At 36.1% G+C, this 24676-nt stretch overlaps 1 protein-coding gene across 2 annotated transcripts in view; it reads left to right on the top strand.

Moving 5' to 3' along the window:
• The window catches only part of PKHD1L1 (PKHD1 like 1), a 155045-nt gene that overhangs the window by 122501 nt on the left and 7868 nt on the right, over positions 1-24676 (top strand). For both annotated transcript variants that reach the window (XM_076005072.1, XM_012786304.3), the window contains exons 63-74: positions 80-170; positions 3608-3756; positions 3839-3961; positions 4497-4608; positions 4690-4806; positions 8649-8814; positions 12078-12310; positions 12503-12670; positions 15214-15371; positions 17510-17645; positions 20461-20805; positions 24160-24311. In XM_076005072.1, coding sequence (XP_075861187.1) covers positions 80-170; positions 3608-3756; positions 3839-3961; positions 4497-4608; positions 4690-4806; positions 8649-8814; positions 12078-12310; positions 12503-12670; positions 15214-15371; positions 17510-17645; positions 20461-20805; positions 24160-24311 — 1950 coding nt within the window. The remainder of the gene's footprint in view (positions 1-79; positions 171-3607; positions 3757-3838; positions 3962-4496; positions 4609-4689; positions 4807-8648; positions 8815-12077; positions 12311-12502; positions 12671-15213; positions 15372-17509; positions 17646-20460; positions 20806-24159; positions 24312-24676) is intronic.

Below are 24676 nucleotides of genomic sequence, written 5' to 3'. Positions count from 1 at the left end.
GTATGTTGTTGTAAACTTGCTTTCAATGTGTAATTTTGTAATAGCCTAACCCAAACTATTTTCTTTAACACTGTACTAGGTCAATAGAGGAACCAATACAGTCTTACAGAAAAACATAGTTGCTGGATTTGGAAGAGCAGGATACCGCATTGATGGTGAACCTTGCTCAAGTAAGTCTTTTAGCATAGAATTAGTAAAATTAGCAAATACCTTGTTCAAATTTGTTAGAAATAAATAATTGTCAATTCAATATGTGATACCTCTTTCTTCTGGACACTGAAAGAACTTACTCAACAAGGTACATCATTTCAAGAAAACACTGGGTCTAAAAAACAGATAGAATTTTAAGGAAAATTTTGTTTTTCCAGATTATTATCCCAAAACTCCAGCAGCAACTTCAGTTCTTGATTTGGTTGGTATTGGAACTGTGGGTACCTCACTCCACTACCACTTTTACAAAAATAATGCTTCTTATCATAAAGATACATGCTGGTAGGGATATGCCACTATTTTGTACTTCTGCTGTAATAGAATAAATGCTCACTATTCATATGTTAAAATCTACATGCATAAAAAAAGTCAAAGTGCAGTTCTGAGATACATTTCCCTCTATTAAACTAGTAAAAATTAAGAACTAACTGATCATCTACTCTTTGGGCAAGGCTGTAGGGAAACAGGAACATCTACACACTGCTGACTGAAAGACAAAACAATGAAACCTCTGCATAGGAGAACCTGACAATGTCCTCCAAAATCACAAGTGCATCTATCTTTGACTCAGCACTTCCACTTCTAGTAATGTAGCTAACAGTTGCTTTTACACACTTATTATTTGTGAACAAAGTTATTTATCACAGAATTGTCTGTACTAGTAGAAAACTGAAAGCCTCTCTATGTCCCATGTTAGACTGGTTGTATAAAGCCAGATGTTGGAACACCAGGCTCCTCTAGAAAAGAAGGCAGAAGAGCTCTATGTATGGATCTGGGGAAATCTCCAGGATAGTCTTAAGTGATAGGGGAGGGTGAAAAATAGTATATATAATGCTATTTTGTGTATAATATGTTTTGTGGAAGAAAAGGGAAGAAAATAAAAAATCATAGAAGGTGAGTGGAAATAAGAGACTTGATACTTATAATTATATGATTTTTTATAACCTCTTGATTTTTCAACCATGTAAATGAATTATTACCAGATCAAAAAAGTAAAATAAATAATAAAACTGCAGATTTTACCCCTTGAAAGCTTAAATAAAGTTAAAGGAAATGGGACTTTCTCTGAAAAATGTATGCTCCTTCTAGAGTTGATTGTTGTAATCTCAATGTAGTTATTTTTTAACAGCTTTGTTCAGTATAATTTATATGCCATAAAATTCTCCTGCTTTTTGTAGTGTACTAGTCAGGAAGTTTGGTTATTTTTAAGATTCATTGAATCAATATTTTTTCTTTCAATTCAAAAATTATTGGATTTAAGCTAATTTTATTCTTGTGCAAAATACATGTTGAAGGAATAAAAACAACTTTGTCAACAGATTTAACTGATTCTTTAATATATGCTCTTATTAAATATTTTAGTTCCCAGCAGCTTAAAGTAGCTTTTCTTTGACTAAAATTTCAAAATATGTAGTTTCTTTACAATTGCTATAAAGTTGTTCTTATAGGCTTTAAAAATCAAAATATGATCTTTGAATATGTCTATTTACTAGTATGTATATATTAATGCCATGTGGTACATTTTTACCTATGTTGATATTTCTAAATAATTGAGTGTTTATAAGGAGGTTTTGGATTTATAGCAATGGAAGCATGAAACATCACAGAAGAATGGAGGACTTAAGTCCCTGTAATCGTGCATCAATTTATCCAATCTATCTCCCACATGAGACTCTGGGATCCTGGAAAAAGGACTGTGCTGTATTCTGGGTCCAGAAGTGAAGCCATATTTGTCCATGGGGTTTCTCCGTGTGGGTTCCAGGGAGAGAAATGTAAACATCTTCTTATGGAGGAACAAAATCAAAACTAGACAGACTATGTAAAATGTAAAACCCAAAGAACTAGCAAGAAGGGAAAATCAAAACAATATAGAAGAAATCAGATACGATTTCTTAGACAAGAGTGCTGCTGATACAAAGTGCAATTTAGGAGGTGGGGCTGCTCTTTATAGGCAATCCTCCAACTTATGCTTTTGGAAAAGGAGGGATATTAAGTTTATTTAACTGATTTGGACATAAGTAAAACTTCCATTGAAATCTACTTTAATTATGCTATGTATTAATGAGTGTAGTTTCCATTTATTGAGGGCATTTGCAAGGCACTTTACATGGGCTATTTCATTGCATTCTGAAACAATCCTGAATTAGGCATTAAAACTTTTTATGTATAAAGAAATTGAGGTTCTGAAAGGTTAAATAACTTTCCCAAGATCATGCATACATCAATTCAAACAATACTTAAAGAAAACCTTTCAGGCTCCAGGACTGTGATGGTGAATGAGCTAGACACAGTGTCTTCTCTCATGAAGCACATATCCTAGTAGGGGAGGAGAGGTGGATACTTCACAAATAATAATAATAAATCAGGTGAAAGAAATTGTAACTGCAATATAAAGTGACCGAGGCACTATTTTGAATCATAAAGTCAGGGAAGGCCTTTTAAGGAAGTGATGCTTAACTTGAAAATGGGGTGACCAGAAGGAGCCAGCAACAGAGAAGTACCAGGGAAGCATTTCACAGACAGCAAGTTGTATCATTGCGTTTCAGGTTTAAGCTTCTTTGGATCTATACCCCATGATGGTTCTAATAAAATTCATGTTTACTTTAATCAGATAAAATAATGTAACAGACATCTACACTAGAATATTTATAGCAGCACAATTCACAATTGCAAAGATGTGGAAACAACCAAAGTGACCATAAATACATGAGTGGATTAATAAAATATATGTATACTGTGGAGTTCTACTCAGCCACAAAAAACAATGGTGATGTAGCCCCTCTTGTATTATCCTGGATGGAGCTGGAGCCCATTATACTAAGTGAAGTATTACATAAATGGAAAAACAAGCACCACATGTACTCACCATCAAATGGTATTAACTAACTTAACTGACCAACACTTAAGTGCACATATAGTAGTAACTTTCATTATCTGTTGGGGAGGTGGAAGGGGGGAAGAGGAGATGGATATATACACACACCTAATGTGTGCAGTGCCCACTGTTTGGGGGATGGACACATTTGAAGCTCTGACTCAGGTGGGGCAAAGACAATATATGTAACCTAACATTTGTACCTCCATAATATGCTGAAAGAAAAAAAAAACAAAATAAAAATAAATAAATAAATAAAATAATGTAACACTTTGGCAAATAAGTATTTAATTATTTTAAATAAGAGTGAAGAGACAAACTAGACAAGAATAAATACTAAATAAAGTAAATCATAAATGGCAAAGCCATAAAAAATATTTGATCATCTCATTAAAACTTATATTGGAATTTTATATATATAATTTTTCAAAGAATTTTGTTTACTTTAACTGATACAACTTATTAAAACTCTTATGATATGAATCGTAATATGAATTCTTTGGTTCTATATTTCCTTACAAGGCCAGTCTAATCCCACGGAAAAGTGGTTTGACAATGAAGCCCATGGAGGTTTGTACGGTATCTATATGAACCAAGATGGCCTTCCTGGGTGTTCTCTTATACAGGGATTTACCATTTGGACATGCTGGGATTATGGAATTTATTTTCAGGTAAATGTGACTGAAGATGGCATTTGCTTGTTTTCTTTTATGATTGCCCTTAGTACTGTGTAACCTACAAATTGTATTGCAGACCACGGAGAGTGTGCACATTTATAATGTGACCCTGGTTGACAATGGAATGGCCATTTTTCCTATGATTTACACGCCAGCTGCTATCTCACACAAAATTGCCAGTAAAAAAGTACAAATTAAGGTAATAAATGAATATAGCCACACTATGAAGAAAGAACAACTCAGAGAAGGGTAAAATTATTGAAGGATTAATAAGAGTAATGCTATCTAGTCCAAACCTCCCTGCCTTTGCTTCACTGCTCTCTACCTGAAAATTCTTCATCTGTATTTCTCCTCCCCCTTCCCTCACCTCTTCTGACTGATTATCACCTGATAATCTTGCAACAGTTAGTTAGATATTCACTCCCCTCTATGAAGCTCTTCCTGAACTAGCATAGGTGGTAATGACACTCTCTGCTTTTTGTCCTACCATTTCCATCACAGAAACATAACATGTCATTACATGTCATTATTTATGTGTCCGTCTTCCCCTCCTCACTTTGTGTGCCATTCTAGCTGGGGCAGCAGTCACTCCTGTTTCATATTTGTTTAACAAATGATCTACTTCTCTAGTTTATAGTTTGTGTTTTACTACAGTAGAATTCAGTATTCTCTGTTATTATGTTGTCTTTTAGGAAGAGCTGTTATTAATGCTATGTTACTTGGCTTATTTTTAGAGCTCATTAATTGTTGGAAGTAGCCCTGAATTTAATTGCTCTGATGTCCTGACTGATAATGATCCCAATATTGAACTCACTGTTGCCCATCGGAGTCCTAGACCTCCAACAGGTGAAAAATTTAGAACTTTCATGTTGGTGTTCATATGAATAGATACTCAATTTCCATTAACTTTTTTTTTTTTTGTAAAAGGTGGTAGAAGTGGGATTTGCTGGCCCACCTTTGCTTCAGCTCATAACATGGCACCCCGAAAGCCTCATGCAGGGATCATGAGTTATAATGCCATTTGTGGCCTTTTGGATGTCTCAGGCAAGTTTAAACATAGTATTTGATAAGTCTTCTCAATTAAGTTCTATACAGAATATATACAGTGTAACTAATAATATTTCGTTGTTACTAAAAAATTATTTAAATGAATCTGTATATGTATCTGCTGAACATGACAAAGAAATCAGACATCAGAGTCAATCTCCAAAATGACTCCCTTGGTGGGATTTTTATACTTATATTGAATAAATGATATTTCATTTTCCTTCTAAACAACAAGAGTGGTATAGTAATTTAAATTAATTAATTTATATAATTTGTTAAAGCCATTTCATATATGTAGTATTATATATTACTATCCCCTTTTACAACCGAAGAACTTCAAACTCATGGTGCTTAAGCATCTGGTCAAATTTTCACAGTTATTGGCAGAGCTATGATTAGAATCAAAATCTCCTGATTCAAGCTCCAATGCTCTTTCACTGAACCATGGCTGCTTCCTTAGAAATGTAACATAATTATATGTAAATTAATGTAGTGAACACATCAATTATTTTCATTTTTCCTATTAAATATACTGTGCCATTCTCTATTTTAGCTTAGCCAGTCTCTCTTCCGTGATGATTTTAACCACTGTTTCTTGGAAGAAAGTCGTTCAATAAATTAAACATCTACATTTTAAAATATTCCTCATAACTTTAGCTGCCAGAAATATAAAACAAATAACCATGATTTTTCAGTGTTATTTGTAATTATGATACCCTTGGATAAAATTATGTAACATGCTGTATAAGTTTTAGGTGAACATATGTTGCTTTCAATAAAAAATATGCTCCAGAATATTATACATATCATGTAGCAATGAAAATATCCTCATAAAAAGGAGCCTTAGATGTGGAATTTCTTAGAAAAACACAAATAACTGTTCTTCTTTCATAAGACGTAGTCTTTAAAGATAACATATAAAAGATGATTAGCTTAGATTGGGTTCCCTAGATGCCGAACCTTAGATGAGAATTTTTGTGTAAGTGGTTTCTTGAAGGAATGGTCTCAGGAGAAAGGGATAGAAGCAGGATAGGGCAAGGGAAATTGCTAAGTAAAGATGTGGTATAAGCTGGAAAAATAGCTTTACTTGATGCCACTGGGTAACTCTGGAATGTAAATTGCCACTAAATTGATCTCACATTTGGCCAGGGGTCGGGGGCGTGGGTGGAGATTTGTATCCCCATGTTAGTCAGTTTGGGGATATAGCTGCCCCTTTAAGGAGGTCCTTAATTTCCTGGGTGATGTGGGTCCTGTTTGGCTAAGCCAATTCTCTGGAAAAAAAGGGCAGCCAGAGCTGTTAGCAACCAGTACTCCCAGAGATGGAAGATGGGTGCACCAGCCTGTATATAGTTCAGTCTACTACTGGGATCACTTGGGTTCACTTGCTTTTTCATGAAGTTAATTATATTAAGATTATTTCATCTGGCCATGATTTCTCCAGGATTCTACATGGTCACAGTTTCTGGGAAAAGTAGTATTAATAAGGTTCATGATCATACTGCCACAGCTTGTCCCTAGACCATAAATGATACCCATCATTTCACTGGATCTTGGAAAGAAGTGCATGCTGTTAGGTCCATGCATAGCCTCTATTTCCATCACCAAGGCTGGTCAGTTTATAAGCCTATTGTGCAAGCACTGGGTGGCTGAGGACAGAGATTAGCTGACACCTGTTACACAAAGCATCTTGTCCATTTGGTTTTTCAGGGATTCTTCTGTATTGAATTCTCTTTGATAGGCAATAATAACATGCCTTTTATACCCACTTCCACAGATCCATCCACATGCTTTCTACTGAACATCCAATCTAGTTCCTTCCAACCTCCTAACCAACCAGCTATGCCACTGCTACTGCCCATGAGTCCATGTTTATTCTTACCTCAGACCATCTCTCTCTGCACACAAAGTAGATGACCCTTATACTACCAAAATTTCTGTTCATTGGAAGGATCTTTCCACACCGCACTCATTCAAGGCCACCTCAGAATGAGGCTGAAATGCATTAACATTATATAATAGACCCATTCCAATATCCCCATTTTCTTGGCCTTTTGACAGCCCTCCCCCTCTTTTTTTTAGAATATGGCATAGAAAATTGAGCAATTCTACTTCGCTTAATGTGGGCTATTACTATTTCAAGCTTCCAAGAGCCATCACAGCAACATATTAGAACTAGCCATACTGGTGTATAATTCCCTGTGGACAGGTTCTGTGGAGGGTGAGATTTGTCTTATAAGGCATCTGCCTCTTTTTAGATCTCTGCATGATTTCAAGTAAGTGAAGCAGGAAGTTATTATCTCATAAGTCAGACCATTAATACACATCCAGAGCATTTTAACACATTCTGAGATGGCAAGGTTCAAGTGCATCTTTCCATATATTCCTATCTAATTTAGAATCTCACTCTTTTTCTATCAGGGCCCTGACTTTGATGTAGGAGACTTTCTAGGGCTGAGAACTCAGCCATCTTTTAAGTTAGTGAAGTTCTGCTAACCTTACAATTAGATCCCGAGCTTTGCTTTAAATTTATGATTACCACAGCTTTCATTTTCTTTCTCCAAAGTATCAATGAAGTAGAACCAGAAATGGAATTCTTATGTAAGTGGTTTATTGAAGATGTGCTCTCAGGAAAAAGGGATTGAGGGAAGTAGAACAGGACAGGGGAAGGAGCTAAACAAGATGTCCTCAACTGGAGTCTAGCTTCTGACTGATTCTTCAAGAGCTGTGGAGCATAAATTATACCACTTATTTTCCCCACATTGAGGCAAAGGGGTCTTCCATACCTCCTGTCAGTCAGGCATGCCTACTCATAATGGTGGTTGGGAGTACATAATCTCTCAGGCAAGGGGGCTCTCAAGTAGCTGAGAGCAGTTCTTTAGAGAAGACATCAGCTTTGACTGGCTTTCAACCAACACTTACAGAAGGAGCTAGGGATTGGGTACGCTGGCCCAGTAAAGGGAATCTGGGCAGGATATAAACAGCATCTGCTAGTAGGGTATTTTATTAATATTTATTTGCAGGTTCATATTTATATATCTAATCTCTTCTTTGGAGAAAATATAATTAAGAAGGGTCATCGGTAATAGATAACTCATTTAAGAATTATGGAGATCATCTTTTGCTTTTCTCTATTTTGAGTTATTGGATTTTAAGTACAATGGAGATTAAGATTTTGGATCCAATAAATTTTATCTTCTGGCCACACAGTATATGTAAGGAAGCCAAGAGAAAAATAATATTTCAGTTAGCTTTTGCTGCATAATACATCACCCCCTGAATTTAGAAACCTTAAACACTTATGTATTGGCTCATGAGTCTGAAGATTGGCAATTTGGGTTTTGTTCAGCTGGGTGGTTTTTCTGATCTCACCTGGGCTTATTTATTAGGTGTCATCAGTTTATAGGATGGCTATGGGCTGGTTGGTCTAGGATAACCTTATTTCCATGTCTGATGGTTGGTGCTGGCTGATAGTTGGTGCTGGTCATTGGCTGGAGTTATGGGAATGATTGAGCAACATGTATTACAGGCTTACTCACATGTTAGAAGTCATAGAATTCCCAGCAGCACCAAGAGAGAACAAGCTGTAATATGCAAGCACTCTCCAGATCTCTGTTTATGCCATGATTGCTTTTGTCCCATTGACCAAAGCAAGTCACATGGCCAACTCCAGAGAAAATGTGGGCGAGTATTCCCCAGTGGTGTGGATATAGGGAGGCAATAGTCTACCACAAACAGTGGGTAGTGGCAAAGGATGTGTTTGGTGGAATGTACATAAAATAAATCTGATTTTACCACTTTCTTCAGAGAAAATAATTACTTTTCTAATATTTACATTTTAGGTTCAACATTTGTTGGATTTAAGACTGTTTGTTCAGGGGAAACTAATGTGATATTTATTACTAACCCTTTAAATGAGGATTTACAGCACCCAATCCATGTGAAGAATATACAACTCGTTGATACTACTGAACAATCAAAAATATTTATACATAGGCCTGATATAAGGTAAAATGTATAAAAACTCAGTTTTTTTCTTTTCTGCCTTTATAGTTTTCCATTCTTCTTTCTCCCTGCTAAGGGTCTGAGGAAGTTACTATATTAAAGTAACTACTAAATTTCTGTAAAACTTTAATCAACCTTATGAAAATTAAGGCCATTTCATAATGTAAATCTGAGTATTCTCAGATGAATTTTAAAAATGGCTTTAATATGTATATTTTCTCCCACTGCTTTATATGTGTGTGTGTGTGTGTGTGTGTGTGCGCATCAATAATATCATTGTTAAATATAAAAGGTACAAATGGGGTCTGAAGTGTGTTCTACAAGTGCCTGTCAATTCATGAGTGGATTATTAAAATTTGGCATATGTTTACAATGGAATATTACTTAATTCTAAGAAACAACAGTGAGCTATCACCACTTATACTATCCTGGATTAAGCTTAAGCCCATTATCCAAAGTGAGGTGTCACAAAATCAGAAAAATGGGCTTCACATGGACTTGCCATCAAATTGGTACTGATTAACACTGTGGTGCTCACAGGGTGGTGGTGTTCACCAGGGATTAGGAGGTTGGGGGGGTGGACCCACAGCTGAGGGATGTGGTGAGCATTGTGGAGGGGAAGGGCATACCTCTAACCCTTGCTAGGGAGAGGCAAAGATATAAAATGTAACCAAAATGTTTAAAAAAATAATTTATCAGGTGTTGGGCAGGTGGGAGGGGGGAGGAAGGGATCGGTATTTACATACATAATGAGCGCGATGCGCGCCACCTGGGGGATGGACAGGCTTGAAGCTCTGACTTGAGAGGGGAGGGGAGACAAGGGCAACGTATGTAACCTTAACGTTTGTACCCCCATAATATGCTGAAATATATATATATATGTATATATATGAATAAGAGTCACATGTGGTGACACACGCCTGTAGTCCTAGCTACTTGGGAGGCTGAGATGGGATGATTGCTGCTTAAGCCCAGAATATCAAGACCAGCCTGAGCAATATAATGAGATTCTATCTTTAAAAACGAAAAAGCTTTTCAAGGTTTAAAAAAAATCTCTCTATTAATTGTCATAAGGGACAAGAGACACCTCTATCATTTCTTTCTATTTTATTTAACCTATTGCTTTCCAAATACTCTACTGCAGGCACTCCAAAATGTGCTTGGAAATTAAATGTCAGCCGTTATAGTCGCCACGACTATAAATATATAGAAACTTAGAAAAGTGATTTTTCTGATCACAAAGGTCAGTTGGTATCAGGATATTTCCAGAAGCTGGTCACTTAGATTCTAAGTCATAGAAGAATATAGCCAATAACTGCTACTTTTTATAAGAGGTACAGACCAGGAATTTAGATATAAGGCAATACTGGAGGGAAGAAAATTTCTATTTCTATTGTTTTCAGTTTAGGGGAGAAGAGAAAGAATAATGTTCTGCAATTAAACAGGCAACCCCTCAGAGAAATGAAATATTTCATAGATAGTTTGACTTCAACTGATTTTGTTTTGATGACAGCCCAACGGTTACTCATTTAATCATTGTTGAACATCAGCAATAAACATCAATGTTTTAGCTCCTATTTAGTTGCCATTGAATCTTTCAGATTTTATATATAACTTTAATATGTAAGTAATGAAGAAAATGTTGCATTTTCAAATATAATTTATCTGAATTCTGTACTTGTAGTGGGTGCTGTTGGTGCCCTCCCAGATCTTCTGTACTTGGCAGTGCACCCAGCCCCCATATGCTCTTCATGCTGGCTGATAACAGAACTTTTCCAGAACTTTGCTCTTAGCCAAATAGAAATAGCCTCTAGAGTCCAAAGCCCACCCTACCACCACCACCCTCCCTATCCCTGGAAAATGACTGACTGATTCAGAAGTACAAGGCCTACCACCTTGTCTTAAGGTGGCAATAGCTCTGTAATGCAATTCATGTTCCAGAGGTTTCCATGGGATCAGATTAAAGATAGTCTTCGGGCCACAGCCATCTTTAATTTCTTTCCTTCTCTCTATGCAGCTTGTCTTCCTCTAATTTGAGAAGAATCCTTCGATAACTCAATTGAACAAAAATAAACATCTCAGATTCTGTTTCTTAGGAATCTGAACCAAAATAGAGCCCAAAGCTACAATATAAAAGTGTGCTATGGGGCACTCTACTCACAGACTTGCTTATAAAAGTACATTGTACAAACTTAAGTGCAAAGAATCCATGAACTACAAGACATATTTATTAAAATCCTTCTCTAAGACTAATATGTTTAAATAATTTATAGTGTCATGTCTCTAAAAATAGGCAAAAAAGGAGATATATGCTAGATATTGTTTAATAGATCTGAGCTTTCTACTATTATTTTATACTATAACCCTGGAATAAATTTTGTTTTCCCATAGCATATATCATGGTATTGTATAAGTATATTGCATGTATACTATATGAATGCATATTGTACATTAAGCAGCTATTTCATTATTAAAACCAAGTAACAATCAATCAGCAATCTAAGTAACTCAAGATGAAGCCAAAATACCATCTATGTTTGAACTGCATGACAAGTTTATAATATCTCAACTCTTATAGTTATCTGTAGAATGGTTACTAAAATATGTAGCATGATAATCACAATCCAAGTATATCTGTGTGTGTGTATATATATATATATATATATATATATAGAGAGAGAGAGAGAGAGACAAAGGTTTACAAAAATATATATTAATACTAATCTGCAATTGATGATGAGCCTAAAAGCTCAAGATAGGAAGATAAAAGGGATTGAGCTTTTAATAAATATTTAGATTATTTTATAGTAAGAAATACTTTTATAATTTTTAAAGACAAGAAGGAAGAGAAATAATAAATATTTCCCTGTCAACATAAGGATTTTGTATGTCCTGTAATACAGAGAAACCAGTCACCTGCTGTATAAGGCAATGCTGCCATATTGTGAACAATGCACAAATATGAAATCTAACATTCAACAAAATATGGAATGGCAAGATGGTATTTTAATTTTATATCCCACAGGTATAACTTGTCCTTTTGAAATGTTAATGAATTCATAATAATGTACCAAATCAACACAATGGAAAAGCAAACCTTATTACAATACTAATTATATATGCTACTTGGTCCCACTTTGAATCCTCTTTGAAATATTAAATCAGGTGAACAAGTTCTTTGGATACCCTCTTATCAAACACTCAAGTATATTCCTACTCTCTAGGAACAATGGAGCTAAATCATTCATTTCACCTTTTCTCTACAGTAAGGCCAATCCATCTGATTGTGTAGACATGGTTTGTGATGCCAAAAGGAAATCTTTTCTGAGAGACTTGGATGGCTCCTTTCTTGGGAATCCTGGTTCAGTAATACCTCAAGCAGAATATGAATGGAATGGAAACAGCCAACTAGGAATTGGAGACTACAGAATTCCTAAGGTGATGCTCACATTCTTGAATGGAAGTAGAATTCCTGTCACTGAGAAAGCACCTTATAAAGGTTTGTTGGATCTTATTCTGTTGTTGGTCCTCAAGTTCATGAAACAAAATATATGTTTTATTTTCAATGATTGATGTACTCAACCAATAACATATTTTCTACTTATTAAGCTTGCATAACAAGAAAGAGATTATGTGAATTCTTTACAAAGAGATATTTTTATTGCTAAAATGTTTATACATATATTTTCAGGAATTATTAGAGATTCAACCTGTAAATACATTCCAGAATGGCAGAGCTATGAGTGCTTTGGGATGGAATATGCAATGATGGTTATTGAAAGCCTGGATTCTGATACAGAAACTCGAAGACTTTCACCAGTAGCTGTAGTGAGCAATGGTTATGTTGATCTCATTAATGGTAGGTATTCAATGTACTACAATTACTCATGAACTACAATTCATGAACTACAATTACTCAAAGCATTTGCTTTTTATTGCATGCATGGATACATCTCATAAATTAGTTACCACATGAAACTAGAAAACATCAAATCTTCTTTGCTTTCCATTTGTAAGAAAGATCTATGTGCGGGGGAGTGAACTGACTCTGTCATGGTATCCCATGCAGGAAAACAAGGACAGTTATTTCAAATGGGCCAGTAGAATAAGAAGAAGGAGGAGGGGGAAGAGGGAAGGAGAGGAAAGAAAGAAGAAGGGAGAAAGTTACTTCTGGAGTGATCCTCATGCCTTTATTGATAAGGTGATATAAATATTTTGAAGAAAACGTTGGCCCAAGTATCTCCAAATATCTAATTTGCCTTATGTAAATTTAAAAAATGATAGAATATTTGAGAAGTGGTTTTCTCAGCCAACTCATTGTTTATTCTCATGAATCTTTGGAAGACTCATCTGTGAACACTGTGTTTTTTCATCTCTGATTCCTTTGACTGTCAAGATCATCTTGTCAAGCTCCAGAGTCATGTTTCTCCCATTCTGGTCTTAGGTGGCTCTAGTATGGAGGGAAGGTAATGGTCTCCATAAGGATGCAGATCAGCTTAAGAAACCAAGGCCTTTTGAATTAGTAAGGTGAATTTCTAAAAGGTACTGAAAACATAGGATGGGGATTCCTTGTACATCCATGAAATGACACTGGGGGCTCAAAGAGTAGCCCCTAAGCAGGCTGAGAGTCTTTCATATGCTGAAGGGACACATAGCCTGGCTCAGACAGATTTCTGTGCCCTGGTATTATCACAATATGTACTATAATATACTAAGATTCAACAAAATAGCTGATACCCCACAAAAATTTTCATTTACAAAAACTCATTACAGAGAGTAAAGCGAACTGAGTCGGGGTATCCTGAAGTTTCATGATTTTAAGGCTCTCCTTGCTTCTCTCGCCCAACATGTGATCTCCTGGTTTCTGTGGCTTGCAATCAACCCAATTTCAAATTCTGCCTTTCAAATTTTACAATGCAGAGATTGTGGGAGCAATTTTAGAGCAGTCAGTGAATAATGGAGGAATCAAGGAGATGTTTTCAAATTGCTCTGTTTTATATGGTGGAGAAAAATTTCAATGCATTTATTTTTACATTTCTCTTTTTGGCAGGCAGTACAAGTTTCTATTTGCAATAGTGACATGGCATTTCTCTTTTAAATGAATTTAAATTTTAAACAGTGACTATCAATTGAAAGAAGTCTTATGTAAATGATAATAACATGGAAAAATCATGAAAGTGTTAAAAGAATCACTGAAGCTTAGAATGCTCCATACTAAATGGAATAAATAATTCCTCGAGATAAAAGTTACTGAATATTACTAAACTTTCCTTTTAAATAGTAATACTTAATGTTATTTATTTTTAAAATGTGACTTTTTGTCACTCTAAATTTTTTGCTTTATACATAGACGTTTCTTTACATTTGTTTGCAAAATCCACAGAAAAGGTATATATAAAAGTAGAATTTATATTTTGTATGATAAGGAAAATGTTATGCTGTACATGAGCTTTAGGAGTTTATATTGATTTAAAATTTGATTGAAGTTCAGTTATAAATATTGATAATACTTCCAAGTAAGCCAGGAAATTCAGCAAACGTAATGCATAAATGCATCAAGAAAATTCAACATTCCATATTTCACTCAATGTTTTATATGTGCATAATCCCAGCCACTTTAAAACTAAATGAATAGAGAAGTTTGCTATGAAAGTCAATGTTGCATCTGTTCAGAAAATGGATTCAGGTAGGAAAGCATCCAGTATATCTTGGTTTTCTAGAAGGTTTGGTGGAGTGTTACTTCTAAGACGGCTTCAGTTCATTAATGATGTTAACACTCCAGTATTACCTGTAGTCACAGTTTTTGACAAACATTTCTTAAAATTAAAGTGGAGGAAGATTAAGGAATTAATTAAACAAATGTATTTGTTGAATTTACAAATTAATTAATGAACGAATGAATAAGTGAAAGAACAAATTAATGACTCCATGGTCCACGCATACAAATGTCCATGTTTTCCAGGTACAGACCCGATTTTTAACAAATTTGGTCTGTGATAGCACATTCCTAGCAAAGAGCCTGAGAAAGTTGATTCCCCACCAAGTTCACATTTGATAAGGAGGAAAAAAGATCAAGCATTTTCTTCCTCACCACGTGGCCTGGGCTTGAATATGATTATTAAAGTAAAGATACATCCCTGTGATCTTCCAGTACAGATTCTGATAAACACATTCATTTACCCTTCTTTCCCTGGGCAGTGTAAAAGTAAGGGTAATAGGAAAGAGTTGCTTCCCTGCCAAGGTTTGAGAAATAGCTTAGATGGCTGGGTAGTAGTGGATGGATAATGGATATAATACTGAACTTGACCTCTGCAATTTATTTTTAATACAATTACTCTTCAGATTTTGTGCTATTAATAGTCATAATATAGGAACACTGGCTGTCATTTTGCATGGATTTAGGCCCACAGGATCATGGCTGGTGTGCTGGATACACATGCCAAAGAAGGCTGTCCCTGTTTCATAGCGTTGTGGCTCTGAACAAGTCTTATGAAGTTTACTTCACTGGTACCAGTCCTCAGAATCTTCGACTTATGTTGCTTAATGTTGACCATAACAAGGTAAGGAAAGATAGAAATGATGTCTTAAGAGTTATTGCTGCTGATTATTTGTATATGTTTCTATCTACTAAGGATTATATCTCTTCCCCAGTTCTAACATTGTCAGCCTTACAGCTCATTTTCAAGGACTCATCAAGCTACTACTAAAAATACTATTAGCCTAGACAGTTTTCAGTCGGCCTAAAAGTATATATATAAGTACCAAACATTCCCCACCCCCAATATGCACTTGAATCTGGTGGTTCATATAGGAGGCATGACAGTGATGCCTATGATTTGTATGATTAGCAAGCAAACTGGAATCTTTACATAAAAATAGTGTACATCCAAATCTGATCACTTGGGATTATCTACTTGTTCTTCCATGCTGCTATTACTTATCTATGTTAGAAATACACCACTGCAATTTGCCTCAGAGATTGCAGGATGTTATTTTAAATATCTTCAATAATGACAAATCTTTGGTATCAACTGAATTTAGCAAGGTTAATTAAATTTATATATACTATGTCAGTATGAAAAGAGTATTAGGGTAAGCAGTAGTCTCATAATTTAGATTTTCTTTCCTAAGAGCATAAGACTTCCAAGTCCCAGGGTGTTAGGAATGCGAAGAAAGGATGCTGATAAGGTGAAGCAGAGAGAAGAGTAATGAAAGGAGACTCCCGCCCCTTCCCAGGTGATGGCAATTCCACCCTTTCAGTTGCTAGGGACAAAACCTTAGAACCACTCTTTACTCCTCTTTCTCTCACATTTCCAAACATCTGCAAATTCTGTTGAGTATCCCTTGAAAATATCCAGAATCTGACCACTTTTTACCACCTCCACTGCTACTGTCCAGTTTGCGCCTTCCCTGGATTAAGGTAATTGCCTCTGAACTCCTCTTCCTGCTTCTGCTTAGCCTTTCTATAGTCTATTCTCACCTTAGGATCCAGAGAGATACCTTCAAAACGTAAGTCAGATCAGGTCTCTCTCATACTGTGAACCCTGCAATAATTTCCCCATTGGTCTCTGAACAATATAGTCAAAATCCTCACAATGCCTTATGAGGCCATATGAGACTCTCTCCTATCCCGGAGCTCTCTGGCTTCCTCTTCTACTCCTTCAGCCATCCTGGGCTCCTTGCTGTCCCTCAGTACACCAGACATAGGCCTATGCTTCTGATGTTGCATCAGCCTGGAACATTCTACCCTAGATGGCTAAACTCCCCATCTCCTCAAATTCCACTTTCTCAAGAGGTCTACCCCGATCACCCCTCCTCACTTCGCTTCATAACCTTCTAACATGCTTTATACTTTACTTTGTATTGTTTCTATTATTCTCTCTCTCTCTCTCTCTCTCCACTCTAGAATGTAAGCTCAAAGAAGGCAGTATATTTTGCCAGCACCTAGAATACTGCGTGGCTGAGATAGGAACTTGAAAATAGACAAGAATATTTCAACTTTAAGAATGAGAATGGTGACTACAAAGTAATGTGGCTGTTTAGTATTCTGAGCCTCTGAAGACACTATGGAAGGAAGATTCCAAAACTATGTATAGCTTATTAGACTTGTTAATCCTCTCTTGCATTTATTGCAAAGGCCAGTCTCCTTACTTTATAGGCATATCTGATAACATGAAATGTAGGGAATATAAACATGAAAAATGGAAAAAATTGAATCAGAGAAGATAGTTATTTTTGAATGATTTTTATTAGTCTTACTACCCAATTTTTCTCAGAGATCAGTATTTTTCTCAACATTAAGTACCTAATTTTGTGTGGTTGCATTATATGGAGCACTGCTAACCTGCCACCCATCCTGTCGTTTTCCCTTGCCCCCGGAACTGAAAGCCTGTGTTGTACTTTATCGCCTTGTAAAGGAACCCGTTCTTTAATTTAGAGATACTCCTCCAATAATTTCTTTCTTATATTACACTTTTCTACTGAGAATCAACAATTAAGGGTTAAGTTACATCATCTGTATGAATGGTTAAATGTAAGTCCATTTTAAAATTTTAGTTCAAAATTTATCCTAAATCCATACAACTTAGTTTTAATATTTTATAGAAGGTGCGCATAAAGGTCGTTTTAAGTGCTAAATTCTAAAGATTGTTTTATTGTTCTATTGATTTCTTAAAACATAAATGTTTATTTTTAACAGGCTGTTGTAGTAGGAATTTTTTTTTCCACACTTCAGCGTTTGGATGTCTATGTGAACAATTCATTGGTCTGTCCCAAAAATACAGCATGGAATGCCCAACAGAAATATTGTGAACTTAATAAGCATCTATACACAGGTATTTCCTTAGAAAAACATAGTGCACATGGTATATGTATTTGGTTACTTAAATAAAATTCTTTGTGATGTTTCATTGTTAATATTTTTAATACCTTAGCCATTGACAAATGCAGAAGAAAATAAGTTTTTAGCCATGGCCCAGCAAATACTAAAATGTGTTCATTTATAACATGAGTATCCTGAAAAATCATTCCTGATGGAATTCATCTATCTGCACACATGTAGATACAAATTTTTGTTTGTGATGGGCATTCTTTTGCTCCCTGAGAACTTTTTCATTCTACATACAATGACTTTAGTCATTTCTATGTTCAGAAGAGATTTTGCTTAGAATTTTTACCTTATCTCTGCTTTACTTCTATTTCATAGAGGTCAGAGCCTAAATTAATTAGCAGTCAGCAGAAGTATAACCAAGCAAACTAGTATAATATCAACTAAACACTATGAAGTAAATATGATAAATTAAACTGTTGATTTAAATAAAACATATGGAAGAGGCTAAACTTATCCATTTATTAATATTGTAAAACCAAGATTTATCTCTCCTAATTTCAGTCTTTTTGTTAAACGGGATTCTCATGAGGACAACTTCATACCTTCCATTCCACAAGTGCTACTTATCATCATTTTTAGATGTGCTCCATAATCTTGGCTAACTATTACATAAATATACGCTATAGTTCATAATGTAAGCTAGACTTTCAAGTATGAATGGGTAATCTATACCATTTATAGAACAAGTCCTATTTCTGCTAATAATATGAATAGCTAAGGTTTCCAGAGACACTACTATACACCAGGCACTGTTCTAAGAGCTTTACCTATAACTCATTGTTACTATATCATAATAACTCTATGGGGAAGGCACAGATGAGTAAACTGAGGCACAGTAGGTGAAGTAATGCCACAGATTGTGTGGCTTAAAAAACAGAAATTTCTTTTTTCCAAATCTCTGAAAGCCTGAGATCAGGATGCTGGCATGGTCAGGTTTTGCTGAGGGTGCTGTTCTTGGCTTGCAGATGGCCCCTTTCTTACTGTGTCCTCAGATGGCACAGAGAGCGAGAGCAAGCTCTCTGATGTCTCTTTTTATAAGAGCACTAATTCCATTATAAAGGCCCCACCCTCACAACTGCATCTAAACCTCATTTCCTCCCAAATGCCCCCATCTCCAAATGCCATCACATTGGGGGTTAAGGCTTCAATATATGAATTGGAGGTGGGGGCACAATTCAGTCCCCAGCAGTCTCAAAGCTGGTGTAGACAGAGCAAGGACTTGAAAACAGAGCCTAGCTCTAGAACCTATGCACTTAACCATTATGCTATATTGCCTCTTTATAAGCTATCAGCTATTTATAAGCTATAAGCTATTTATAAGAGTCAGTGTTATCACTTTTTATATACAAGTGATTGCACATATTTACAGCTTAATTTTCACTCTTCTAAAGCAATACATGTAGTATCAAGCACTCTGTCATTCGGGAAAATAGGAACTATCTGAACGGGCAGGATTTAAAACAGAGAATTGTTTACACAGGTGCTGAAGGACTGGAAAACAATACCACCACTGCCCTCTTATAGATAAATGCATGTGTGGTGGTAGTGGTGGTGGTATTTTCTGAAATAGCATTGCTGTTAAGTGAATTTTGTGCTTTGGCACTTAGAATGCAAAATAATATCTCTGTATTATGAATCTATAACTATTTGGGGGTGTTACTCAAGATGTTTTATTTTATTTATGTCTCTGCTTCCTTCATTACTGTGAAAACATAAGAAAGCTACCTAGGATAAGTGATGTATGCACCTCTAACAGTAGCTTGAGATCAGCTTCAATTTATAATACAAAGCACATTCTTCAGATTCACACAATGTTTAAGCCAAATTGCACCCAGAATTTATACTAGGAGGTATTAAGGAAATGTATAAGAATAATGAAATGGTTTCTTAATGCTGTAGTCTGTTACATGTATAAGCAATTCCCTCTTCTTCCTAAAATTTTAATTTCTTTTTCCTAGTATGCCTTACAATAAAATGTGATAAGGAGCTCCATGTCTTATTTTACTACTATTATGCAATTCAGCATTTGTCTGGGCTCAATATGTATTAGTGGATTTATTACCTCTTAGACATTGTTGATACTTTGCCATAAAATCATATATGTGTGTGTGTGTGTGTGTGTGTGGATTTTTTCAGTCGTTGTGTATATAATGATCTCAATCACTTCTATAAAATTCAGTTCCCTAGTAGAATTTATTTTGCCTTAACCAAAGATTTTTCAGGCTGAACTGTAAACCTGTTTTATTGGTATAAGATTCTTCTGAGATATTTTAATATATGCTTCATTTTCGTTACATACTTTTGTCCTTAGTAAAAATAGAAACACTGAATTGTAAATCTTCTTTTAAGAGTTGATGTATAACACTGCATAAATTAGATGGCTAGTAAAGTTAAATTTATATTTTTAAATTACCAAATGCCTTCAGTTGAGGCTTTAAAATTCTGAACATGTGAATAGTATTATAAGTACAGTGTAGGCTCCTGGGTTCATAATAAGATCTGTTCCTCATTTATACTGTTTATAGCTAATTGTCTTTAAAAACCAATTTAATATATAATGATTATTGGTAGTATTTTTAAAGGATTGACTTTAATTTTATATGTCAGTTCTATAAGTGTTTGTGTTTTTAATATGCATAACTTTCTTATGACAGAATAACATTGAATTTCTCAAATTTTCTAAATTCCAACAAATATTAAATAAGCATGATAATATAAATATATTTAGCTGTGCTTTTTTGGCTTTTTTTCCTTCATAGAGCAATTCCTTCCTAACCTGGACTCCACTGTCCTTGGTGAAAACTACTTTGATAGAACCTACCAGATGCTTTACCTTTTGGTCAAAGGAACTATACCTGTTGAAATCCACACTGCCACAGTCATATTTGTTGCTTTCCAACTACCTACTGTAACAGAAGATGACTTTTACAGCTCTCATAATCTGGTTAGAAATCTTGCCTTATTCCTGAAGATACCAAGCGACAAAATCCGTATCAGCAAAATAGTAAGAGGGAAGAGCTTGCGGAGGAAGAGATCCACGGGAGTCACAATTGAATTAGAGATTGGAGATCCCCCCACTCAGTTCTTAAGCAATGACACTACAGGTATGCATAACAGATGTTTGTGATGGAGGAATGCAATTACCAAATCCACATCCATACCTAACCCTATTAGGGCCTGGTGAACCAGGCCTCAGAAAATCCCACCAACCCCACAACCTGAAAGCAGTAAGGGCCCAGAGACTCTTTTCCCTTCTCTACTCCCATAATCCCAAACTATTTTGGAATCGTGAAAGAATTTCAGCATGTACTTTGTTATTTGGGTTATTAACAAATTCGACAAAGGAATTTGACCTGCTATAAAAAAATCTGGGAAGACCTACCTAAAGAAGTGACCTTATAGCTGAGAGATTAAGGCTGGAAACAGTCAATCATTGAAAATAGGTAGGAGAAAGAGTGTTCTAGGCTGAGGAAATGGTTGGGGAGAGTTTGGTACATTTGAAGAACTGCAGGAGATCCAGATAGTCTGGAGTGGAATGCACCAGGAGGGGTAAGCTGCTGGGTGTGAGGCTGAGTGATAGGCAGATGCTAGATTGTGAAGAGCTTTAGAAGCCAAAAGAAGGACTGTGGATGCTTCCTTAAGGAAAAGAGTAGATCCTTGCATATTCTGAACAGTGGAGTGGTAGGTTAGATTTCCATAGTGAAGTCTCAGATTTTCCCTAACAAGGGCAGATGAGCAAGAACCATAATCCATCTTTATTTCCTATGACAGGGCTAATCTTCCTCACCAGCCATTATCCCCTTTCTGTGTCCCTTACTTTCCACACCCCAATTTGCTAAGTATCAGAGATAAAAATAACCTAACTTTCCCATTAGAGGTATCTCTGCTGGCTTAAATCATTTCCTTAGAGTGACTCAGTTTGGGCATTTGGGTAAATGCTCAGCCCTTCAGATTTACTTTCTTTCCAACTTCTTTCAAGTTGGTATCTGAATACTAAGGGGCTGTCCTAACCTCAGGCCCTCATGTTACCCTCTTGTCTTCATGGCCTCTGTTACAGGGTGAGTGGTCTTCTCTGCCCTGCACACACATCTCTTGAGGTACCGCTGAACTTTCCTGGCCTTCTAGAATGCAATAGCATCCCCTGCTGCGGACTCCCAACCATGTCTTTGTCTCCAGTGGTGAAGCACAAGTACTCTCATGTAGGCATTTCCCTCTCCGCGAATATGAGCTCTAGGTCTCCGTCAAAGGAAGATCTACCATCCCACTAATGAAGCTTAAGTTTCAAAGCCCCTCACTTGTACAAGCCCTGGGAGGCACTTTTACTTTCATGACTGTAGGAGAGGTCTTAATAATGTGGTCAAATCATTGAATACTATTACAAAGTTACAAAAGTAAGACTTTCCTGTATTATATTTCTTAAACAGAGCCTCCAGAAAAGTGTATAAACATCAGGCCCACAAAACTGGAATCTCCCTATTTCTGTTTGGTATCCTTTGCACTAAACTCCCAGGCACTGTGTAAACCCAGGTACTGGGTGAAATTCTCACTTTGTGCCACTAGGGGGTCATCAAGGTGCTGATTAACTTTTGTTGAAAGAGCGTAGAAAGCGTAAGCTTGTGTTGCAGCCGGATCTCCCACGGTGTTCTCTGCCCAGGGCCATAATGTACTTTCCTTCATCAGTCCTATACCTCCTTGGACTTACAGGGTCAGAGCTTTGGACTTAACATGACTTAGCCTGTTAAATTAGTCTAGGAGTTACAGACGGCTTGCAGTACACATACAGATTACTTACCCACTCTTATCCTGGCATTCCTTACATGTAGTGAGATCCAAAGTTTACCACACTGGCCATTAGATATCCAAAGAAGCTGTGATTTATTTACTATCTGTGACCTAATTCCCTCACACACAACTGCCCCTACCCCCATCCCCATGAAGCAGTTTTAGCTTGTTAGATTTATCCAGACAGATATAAGACAGTTTAAGAATATGGAGGGTAGGGATAGGGAAGGAACAGTCTAATGGCATGGTTTCCAGACACAGACTGGAATAGGGTTTCAAGTCTCAAGGAGAGCCCTGTAACTTGGTGAATCATAGCAACATGTTAGGAAGTAGCAAAAAAGATGTGCACCTGGCTGCATTCCTGTCTCCCCACAGCTTTTACATAGTGTCAGGATATCCAGAAGTTCTCAGACATCCTAGAAAGGGGTTACTTCAGTATTAAAGGAATTTCTGAGCAGGCAGAAATTCCTGAGGTCAGGAATAAGAGTTAAGGTTCTAGGGAGGCCTTCTTGAAGAAGACTGTTCTGGAGAGAGTGAGGGGATAGGGAGGAATCTGAAAGACTAAGTATTTATCAAAAAATTACCTTTTAAACTGGCACGGACTGAAATTCCCTAAGACGGTGGGTTTCAAAGTGTCCTGTCAGACCCGCTGGGCCAGGACATTGTCTCCTTCCTTAGCACACTGAGCATTATGGCTCAGCTTTGATGGAAGAAACTCAGTGACCTGAGTCCTCAAGGCACGTCTCTGGATAGGGAAGGTGCAGGATACCTAGGAATCAGGGCTTAGCAAGGCTTACAGTACACCAAAAGGTTATCCTGGCCTACAGTTGTTTTTCAAGAGATCACGATGACTTCTTTGTATGGAATGGAGTGGAAAAGGGTGACAACAGATACAAGAAATCCATTTTAAAGTGTTTTTTGTAGCTTTGATGCTGCTGGCTTTAACTGGGATTCTAAGAGTGAAGACAGATTTAGAAATTGGTATTTGATTAGAAATGGCGTGGAGAGGAGGTGAAGTAGCAGGGATCAAGCAAAAGTGTCAGGCTTCTGACAGAAGGAGTGTGAGGGATTGAGGTGCCACTTTTTCATATAAGGAACGCGGTGGAGGAAGTAGGTTTAAGAAGAAATCCCAGACCTGCCATACTAGAAAATGGGAACAGAAACTACATACGGTGTTAAAATGAACCTTGAAAATTGTCCAAGATCCAAAACAAGTAACAATTTGTTAGTAAACTTTAGCAACTTGTTAATATACATACTGATAATTTGATGGCTTCTAATTATCCTTCCACTCCAAAATTAACACCCTATTCTTAAAAAATGGTATGTGATGATAGAAATGCACACTAGTGCTTCACTTCTAAACAAAGATTGCCATGAGAAGTATTAAATTAAGAAACATGTTCTCCTACTATATTTTCATTCATGTTTCTTGTATTACTTATTCTATCTTTGTATTTTTTTTAATTCCAGTTTAAAACATAAGTCTACTGAGTTCTTAATTTTCCTAACCTCATGAATATGATTCTGTTATTTTTTGTTCATATATAATAGAAAGTTCTTAGAATCCTATAATGTGATGGAGTAATGCAAAGAAAGGTAAAGTGAAAATGTTCATTTGTCCCTACAATTCTACACTTTTATAATTGATATGTCAAAATACTGTTTCCCGATAGGTTCACTGCAATTATCTGAACTACAGGAAATTGCCAGTTCTCTTGGACAAGCTGTAATTTTAGGAAAAACCGGTAACATCCTTGGATTTAATATTTCTTCCATGTCTATTACTAATCCCCTCCCCAGCCCAGGTGACTCTGGCTGGATTAAGGTAAGAAAATACAACTAGAAATAATGCATTTTCACCATTTAAAATATTGTTAATTATCTTCTATTTTAACTCTCAATTTTAAGATAGTAATTTAGAAGGCATGTCTTTTAATTCAATGTTGATTATTTTTTATGGGATCACCAAAATGATAATAAAGCAGTTTGGGGGAAAAAAGTGTATCTTCTAAAAAATTATGTAATGGTTCCAAATGTACTTTAAATATGCTTTAAATATTTATAACAATGCTTCATATACCTAACCTAAGGGAAATATTGTAATTCTATTAATTGTGCATATTGAACATATTTTTTAATAAACAATGAATATATTATATTTAGCCTGGCTCAGATGAGCTTGCTGCTGAA

The sequence above is a fragment of the Microcebus murinus genome, chromosome 7 (genome assembly GCF_040939455.1).
Source record: "Microcebus murinus isolate Inina chromosome 7, M.murinus_Inina_mat1.0, whole genome shotgun sequence".
In the NCBI taxonomy this organism is placed as follows: Eukaryota; Metazoa; Chordata; class Mammalia; order Primates; family Cheirogaleidae; genus Microcebus; species Microcebus murinus.
This window is presented reverse-complemented; position numbering and strand designations above follow the sequence as displayed.